General features: G+C 54.5%; 1 protein-coding gene across 1 annotated transcript in view; it reads left to right on the top strand.

The window, feature by feature from the left end:
• Positions 1-8,507, top strand: part of TGM2 (transglutaminase 2) — a 54,452-nt gene that overhangs the window by 12,523 nt on the left and 33,422 nt on the right. Inside the window, exons 2-3 of the mRNA XM_045295509.1 lie at positions 1,372-1,438; positions 4,837-5,016. Of these exons, the coding sequence (XP_045151444.1) occupies positions 1,372-1,438; positions 4,837-5,016 (247 nt within the window). The remainder of the gene's footprint in view (positions 1-1,371; positions 1,439-4,836; positions 5,017-8,507) is intronic.

Consider the following 8,507-nt stretch of genomic DNA (forward strand, 5'->3'; position numbering starts at 1 on the left):
GGGCCATACACACCAATCCCTGCCTCTCTGGATCCTAGGAGCCCTGGTGCATAGAGGTTACACATTGGGCTGCGGCCCAAAAGGTCAGCAGTTCGGGAACCACCAGCTGCTCCTCTGGAAAAAGATGGGGCTTTCTACTTCCATAAAGAGTTACTTACCCTCTCACAGGGGCAGTTCTACCCTGCCCTAGAGGGTCGCTGGGAGTCCGATTTGACGACAGGAGTTCATTTGGATCCCACCCCACCCCTGGATCCGATAAGGCAGTGGAATATGACATGAAGGCACTTGTAAAGTGCAGGCCATTGTCACTGGCGCCCACTCAGATGACTGAGTCCCTGCTGTGCACCAGGTGTCATCGAGCTTTGGAGGCCGTGCTGGCCTGGCTTCAGGACTGACCTTTGATTAGCCCTTGCCGGCAGCATGCAAGCCAAGCCTGGCTGATCTCTAGGTTCAGGGGCTCCACAGACAGTTCACAGAGTGGCCTCTGGTCTTAGGTCCCCTTCTACCTTGGAACTCTGCCACCCTAGTGGCTGGCCGATTGTGGAGTCACTTTTTGGCCTCCTGTAAAGTGGGAGCAATGGGTACATCTGTGAGGGTTGAGAAGAGAGGAAAATGGGCTAACATACTGTCCCACCTACCCCTGTCACACAGTGCCAGCACGGCCCTCCATCTCCAGTGGAGGATGTCCCCATACTAAGGCCACTCGACCCAGGGTCCTGACTACCTCTTGGGTCAAGCCCACCACAACTTCCCAGAAGGGTTGAGGGGATTTGGAGAGACGTGCGAGGAAGACCAGGCAGGGCTGAAAACCAAACCGAACTGGCTGCCATAGATTCCAACCCATAGCGACCCTGGAGGATGAGAACTGCCCCTGTGGGTGTCTGAGCCTGTCAATTTTTATGGAAGTAGACAGCCTCCTCTTTCTCCTGAGGAGCTGCTGGTGGATTTGAACAGGCGACCTTACAATTAGCAGCATAACACTTAACAGACAGCACAGCTCTGCCTGGCCAGCTGTGCCTTCTCATGGTGCCTGTCCCTCTCAGGGACCCAGCCTCCTACAGTCCCACTAGGGATCCTAAGCCAACTTGGGGGTGGGTGGGAGAACTCAACAGACCTGCGGACCCTGGAAATGCCAGTTAGAAAGACCCCCATGCACCATTGCCACAGTGGTCACTCCTTAGAGCAGCGGTTCTCAACCTGTGGGTCTTGACCCCTTTGGGGCTCAAATGACCCTTTCACAGGGGGCGCCCGATTCATAACAGTAGCAAAATGACAGTTATGAAGTAGCAACGAAAATAATTTTCTGGTCCTTTCTCGGTGCAGGAATCCTACGATTCTAGACCCTAGCATTTCCGTCCCTTTGGACAATAGCCAGAGAAAACTGCTGGTCGGCCCTGGACTAGTTGGCCATCCCCAACCATCTCTGCAGGCCCCCCCAGTGCGTGAGTCACAGTGACCTCTGCCCTGCTTCAGCTTCTCCCAGGTTGAAATTCCAAAAAGGATTTCCTAGCCCCGGCCAGCCAGCAGGATGTTCTTCCTGGTGACCAGCTGAGTTCTCTCCTGCTGTGATTGCTGCGGGCCAGCTTCCCTGTGCCTCTGCTTTGGACGTGCAGACCTGCCTCCCCCAGAGCTGGAGAACAGAACAGAACAGGGGAGGAGGCGGAAAAGGAGGGGGGCCGGGAGTAGAGAATGAACTCTGAGGGGAGGGGTCACCAGTGCAGGCTCCAGAGTTCTACAACTAGACTCAAGTCCCACAGTGGCCACTGGCTATGGGCCCCAGGGCCTCCCTCTGTTCAATGGGTGTAGCTGTAGAGCCTGGGCTAGGCGTTTGGACCATTGTCCATGGCCAAGCCCCTGCTGTGTCACCTAGCCCCTTACTGTGCTTCCCTTTGGTGACAGTCCATGGTGGGAGGGAGACCCGGGCTTCAGCTGGACCACATGCTCTCCGATAGGCCACAGTCCTGGGAGGCTGCCATGCTGCCTGCCCCCACCTTAAGGTTTCCCCAATATTGCCCTTGACTTTGCCAAGATCATGAGGTTTGTGCTGCCCTCAGACCTCTATCTAGCAGTCAGTCCAGCCTCTACTCTGGTTCTCAGCTGTCTCTGAAGTTATCAATAGACTTTCCACGGATCAGCCTCCTCCCTTGGAGGTATCCGAGAAAGAGGCACAGAGAGGGGCAGTTGCTTGTCCAGGGTCTCCCAGGAAAACCCCACCTCGTCTGAAAGACTCTGAAATCCCTTCAAAAAACAAAGTAAAACAACTTTTTTATTATGGGGAATACGGACCTTACAAACCAGCAGAGGGAATAACCTGAGGCATTCTTATGTTCCACTCACCTACACCCAGTCCCCACCAGCCCCTGGCCACTCCTGCCCAGGCCCCACCCAATTCCTTCCTAGAGGACATTGAAGCAAATTCCAGACATCATATCAGTTCATCTGAAAATACTTCACAACGTGTCTCTGAGGACATCCAGCCAAACCCACTGGCATTTGAGTAGATTCTGACTGAGTGACCCCCTAGGACAGGGAGCTGTGAATCATTCCCGGAGCCGATGACTTCTCAGCCTCGTCTTTTTCCTGAGGAGTAGCTGGTGGGTTCAAACTGTTGACCTTTTGGTTAGCAGCCCAGTGCCTAACCCACATTGGCCCCAGGGCCCCTTATGCTAATCCAATATGACTCACAGGACAGAGTAGAAGTGCCCCTTGGGGTTTCTACACCTGTAAATCTTCTGAGAGTAGATCACCTCATCTTTCTCCCATGGAGTAGCGAATGGGTTTGAACTGCCAACCTCACCGTTACATCAAGATGCTCTAAAATCCTTAATATTAGACATGTTGTGGTTGTAACTGCCACAGAGTTGCGCACCGAATCCCCCACCCCCACCGCCATGCAGTGACCCTCTGCACATGCAATCAGACCATGTGATCCATAGAGTTTAAATTGGCTGATTTTGGGAAGTAGATCGTCAGGCCTCCCTTCCAGCTGCCTCCTACTAGATTCGACAACAGTCTGTACATCTCCTAGGGTTGGCGTGTGTGCTAGGTCATTTTCAGGCCTCTGAATTCAGGGCCTGCTGGTTTGACCCCTTGCTAGGACGCCGCCTTTCCACCCTGATAGGCTCCATCAGGATCTACTGTGTAACGGGATCCCTGAGAGGTTCTTCTGCACAATTTACGTGCTTATACATCCCCATGCAGCCATACCACCCTGGGATCCTGGGATCCTGTAGATCTTGAATCAGTCTGTCTTGGTGGGGCAAGGGTGGACAGGCAGCGTCTCAGCAGGGGGTCTAACCAGAATGACCTAGATTGAAGCCCTGTTGTTGGGTTTGGTTTTAAACCTGCAGGGTCGCCCGTCAACTTTCACTTTCGTTTTTCTTTTTTCCCCTTGCAATTATTTGCCGAAGACGCAGAATTCTTTGCCCAAGGTTTCTCCCTCCGTGTGTGGCCATCGCTGATGATGGTGTGTGTGACATGTCCCTCTGTCCCCTGTGTTTCCTGTAAATTGGAATTTCAATCTAGAGGCAAAGCCCATGGGTGAAGATGAGTCACAAAATATTGCTACTGAGGGCTCCGGTTCATGCACGCACGGGCTTATGCGGGATGACGCGTGTTTAACCCCTCTCTGAAGACCAGCTCTCTTGGTGACACGGTTGCCTTAGGCTTAGCCCTGTTGAGGTGCTGTCAAACCAAGGTCCAGTTAAAACAGTGGCTTCTGGGGGCTCGGCCGGACCAGTCAATTCAAGGCCGAGGAGGCAGCAGAAAAGTGGCATGGAGAGAGTGTGTGTGTGTGTGTGTGTGTGTGTGTGTGTGTGTGTGTGTGTTTGTTCTCGGACTCCCAAGGGATCATCTTGACTGGACTGCTTATCTCAAAACACACACACACACACACACACACACACAATGGACATGGGAGCTTTATTAGGAAGACGTTTTAAGGAAACTGAAAATTGCATTAGGCCAAGGAATCCCCCGCCCTCACCCCCCATTACAACAATACACCTGCTTATTCTTTGAAGGTAGCAAGGGCTATCTGAGAGAATTTCATTGGGGAACCGTACCCTATCCCTCCTGCTGCCCTGATCTTGCCCCCTGCGACTCCATGTTCCCCAAACTCAAAGGACACTTAGGAAGAACACGATCCGAGTCTCTGGAGGAGGCTCGCACTGCCTTTTTAACCTGGTGTAAGTGGAAGAGCGCAGAATCCCCCAGGGGAGGCTTGGGGGGATGGGAACAGCACCCTCAGCAGGCCTGCAGGGGGTCTAGATGGAGGCCAGGCTGAGAACCAAGAGCTTCGCCTTTTGCTACTTTTTGCTTCTTAAAGGTCTCTATGATTCTGTAGCAATACTTTGGACTAAATAACGGTCCAACAACATCATTAAAATTCCCGTTTATTGAGCACGTGTTGTATGTCAAACAGTTATGATTTTGTTTAGGGATCAGACAGCCCTGCGAGGTCGGTCTTAGTGTCCCCACCGGTGGACAGATGAGCAGAAAGGCACACGGAGGCTCAGAAGAGTTGCTTTGCCTGAGGTCAGGCATCTAGGAGGTAGCAGAGCCTTCTCCCAACATCACTACAGGGAGCATGTTGTGGTTGAAAGGCTTGGGAGCGCCACTAGCCGCTCTGTGTACACAGTGTAGGTGTGCGATCAAACACATGGGGGACTAGGGCAGTCAAGAGAGGGAGGTAGAGAACAAATCCTGAAAGGAGGGGTTTACCCTCCCCAATGTCCATGGACCACCAGGGCTGGGAGGATCTGAAGACCCCCACCCCGTTGAATGGTCTTGGCTGGCTGTGATGCTGAGACCCATGCCCTTCCCACTGCCCTGTAGACCTGGACCTGGAGAGCTGTAACCTGGAGCTGCAAAGCAATGGCTGCGATCACCGCACGGCCGACCTCTGCCAGGGCAAGCTGGTGGTGCGGCGGGGCCAGCCCTTCCGGCTGACGCTGCGCTTCGTGAACCGAGGCTACGAGGCCAGCGTGGACAATCTCACCTTCAGTGTGATGACAGGTGAGTGCTCTGCTCTCCCTCCTGCCAATGCTGCTCTGTTCTGTGATTTCCTTGTCCCTGGGGCAGAGAATGGGACAGGTCACGGCATGCCTTTCCCCTTAGTCTTAAGGGCACCGTTAGCACCATTTTACAGCTGAGGGAAGTGGAGCCCAGAAAAGGGAGCTTTATCACCCTGGATCATCCAGCCTGGTAAACAGCTGTGTCCTTGAACACTGGGATTCCAAAGTCCATTGTCATTGGGACTGGGGCTCAGCTTCCTGATTCACAGGGCCTCCAAGATCCTGACTCCTCCTTCCATCTACATCAAAACAACTTTCTGACCTCTTATCAGCAGTTACCTCCTGACATCCACACGCCAGGGCCCCACCGGCTCTCTGGAGTCAGGCCAGCTTGCATCTGGGTGGCCAGGAGAAAACCCAGCCATTCCCAGCCCTTGGAGTGGGTGGTTTTGCATCTCAGAGGTTCCCTCTGCCAGTCTTGAGAAGAGGCTTTGGGCTCCGGGCCTGGAGGGACAGACCTGGGTTCCACGGTGGGCTGGGCTGCCTACCCACTGGGTGACCTTGGACAAGTCGCTTAGCCTTTCTAAGCCTGAGTTTCACCATCTGAAAAGCACTCAGATGGGAGGGATGTTAAGTGAAATGTAGACATTCACCGCCACTGCTGGCACCAGGGGTCACAGGGGTGTGTGAATGGGCACGGAGGGCCCGGTTGCTCCGTCCCTAGATGCCCAGTCTGGAAACCTGGCCTTGAATACCAAATCAATTCCTTTGGCTCCTGATGGGAAACACTCCCTCAAGGTCAGCAATGGGCCACCTGGCTGAGACTTGAGCCCAAGGGTGGGAGAAGCTGGCTCTGAGGTTTCCAGGGGCAGAGAGAGCAGCAAGTAGAAGGCCAGCACGTACCTGTGAGTCTTTTGATAAGGCTTATCACAGAGCAGGCAGGCTGGCCACGGATATCCCCCCCATCCTCTTCCTCCCTCCCTCCCATCTCTTCCCTTCCCTTGCTGACAAAGACACACCCACTACCCAGGGTGCACACACATACACACACACTCCACCATACCTCACACCCTTTCTAACAGAGCAAAGGGGCCCAGCAAGCCGCTGCATTATTGAGCCTCAATTTGCCCCTCTGTAAAATGGGAGGCTGGAGTCCATGATCCCCGGCTGGATGTGACTGGCTGGGGAAAGGCAAACTGAGGCAACTTATAATCAGCTGGGGAATCAGGCCCAGAGAGGGGAGAAAGCTGACAGAGGTCATTCGGCAAATGGAGTGATTGGCCTGGCCCCTAGCAGTTGTGTGTACATTCCCCCAGGAAGGTCGAGCCCTCGCCGCTGTGGATGAGGGTACAGACCATGCCACACAAATACCATCCTTGTTGCTGGCCTAAAGCTCTGCTTCCCTGGGAGGGGCAGGAGAAGGGAGGGGTGTGCGTAGGGGGAGTGAGGTTAGCCTGAGGAGTGAAAGGAACCCTTATGGGTTTAATAGAAGGCATGGCTCCAATGGTCCCCCTCTCCCATCCCCACCCTTACCACCCCCACCCCCCCACGGTCTAAAATTGTGGCCAAGCTCCTCCAGGTCCGCAAGGCCACCTTAGCCAGAATGGTTCCAGTGGCGCCCGGCCCCACAGAGCACACAGCATGGAACCACAGCCAAGGGGAGTGTACAGTCTGCTTACGTGAAGGGTGGGAGTGGGGGCTGTTTGAACAGCCTGTTCCAGGTCCCACCCTCCCGTGGAAGAAAGGTGGGGTGGGGGGCTCTCGCACAATGCTGCCACATGACAGAGAAAAAGGGAAAGTGTGTTTCCTGACCTGCCTCCCAAGGGTGGTGTGTCAATAACCTCGTTGGCTATGGGACCTGGCCAGGCCTGTTACCACGGTGACCAGAAAATGGATTGTCCAAACAGGGACATTTCTGGGAACGAAAAGGGTGGCAGTCATAATTATGTCAGGGCCACTGGTCTGGGATCTCTGAGCACCCTGGGACATGCGCTCACCTTAGGTCACCTCTCCCAGCCTCGGTTTCCGTCACTCCAATATGCTCCGGCCCGGTCCTCATCATAGCTTGTCCGCCCTGAGCATTTTGACTGTGCAACGGCCCCTTTAGAGGACCGCATTTACTGCATGCTCATCGTGAGCCAACCGCTGTATTTTGGAGGCCCTGGTCGCACAAAGGCTTAGGTGCTCAGCTGCTGACCCAAAGGTGGTCGGTTTGAATTCATGCAGAGGCTCAGTGATCAACTTCTGCAAGGTCAGAGCCTTGAAAGCCCCTCAGGCGGCTCTGCACCCTGCGGGGTGACCGTGAGTCAGAATCACTTTGATGGCAGCTGGGAGTGGCTGTTCTTGCTGCTTTCCAAGGACTCCTTCAGGAATCCAGGCGTTAGTGCCAGGAGGTGGTGGCCAGGACCATGACGGGCAATGGCAGCTGTGACTTACTGAGCACTTACTACGTGCCCCAGGGGCTGCCTCTACACTGGGTTGCTAACCATGGGGTGTGTTGCTCAACCCCACCAGCCAGTTGCTCCACAAGGCTGCCCACTCGCTTGGAAACTGAAGTTTGAGGAACCCTAAGGAACAGTTCTTCTCTGCCCTGGTGGGTTCCCACGAGTCGGAATCAATTCGATGGCAGCGGGCTTAGAGTTCTTGACTTGCCAGGTCCCGGATGCCCAGGTGTGCTGTGCTCTAGCTGGTTGCTCTCCAGCTCCCTCGTTGCCAGTGGACACAAAGTGAAGTATGTGCCTCAGGGGGGTGAGGCTTGCCCCTTGCTGAGAAGAATCCCAGACGTCTGCTATCTCAGTGGGGCCAAGGAGAAAGCGCTGCTCTCTGATGCCAACAAATCTTGGAGAGTCAGAGCAGGAGCCGTGGCCGCTGTCTGTTGTCTGTGAAGAGACTTTCCACTTCTGCTTCCTCCTTTCCCCTTCCACTGCACCCACCCCCAGCCCCCTTTCATGAGGCCCCTTCCTGACCTGCTCTCTGGCACTTAGACGTGGCTGGCCAGTAAGGATTTCATCTGGGAGACAGAACTTAGGCGTGCTCCTCCCAGAACACAAACTGGGCACACCTGGACATGATCCAACATCCCCCCAAAGACAAGAGTCCCACCTCAGGGAGCCCAGGCTGCTCCCATGGGCTGTGCCTCCCACCCCTGTCCGGTTTCTCCCATGAGCTACAAATGCCGTTTGGTCAGACCCTCAGGACAGCATCTGCTCTGAGCTCTGTTCCCGAAGCTCCCTCACTGAGAACCTGGGGTCAGGCTGACGCCGCACCAGGCACCTGGAAACACGGTTCACCTGCCTCATCTTCTTCAACCCTTATAAAAACCATAAGGTAGCAGAAGGACATTGGACCTCCACTCAAGTACTTCCTCAATGCAAGAATACTTTCCTCTATTAAGCTGCATTCTATGATGCTCACCCTCCCAACACAACCGCTGAAGACAAAGTGGGTGAATAAGCAAATGTGGTGAAGAAAGCTGATGGTGCCCGGCTATCA

Source organism: Echinops telfairi, unplaced genomic scaffold (genome assembly GCF_000313985.2).
Source record: "Echinops telfairi isolate 266 unplaced genomic scaffold, ASM31398v2 ScPeMD7_5592;HRSCAF=6446, whole genome shotgun sequence".
Lineage (NCBI taxonomy): Eukaryota > Metazoa > Chordata > Mammalia > Afrosoricida > Tenrecidae > Echinops > Echinops telfairi.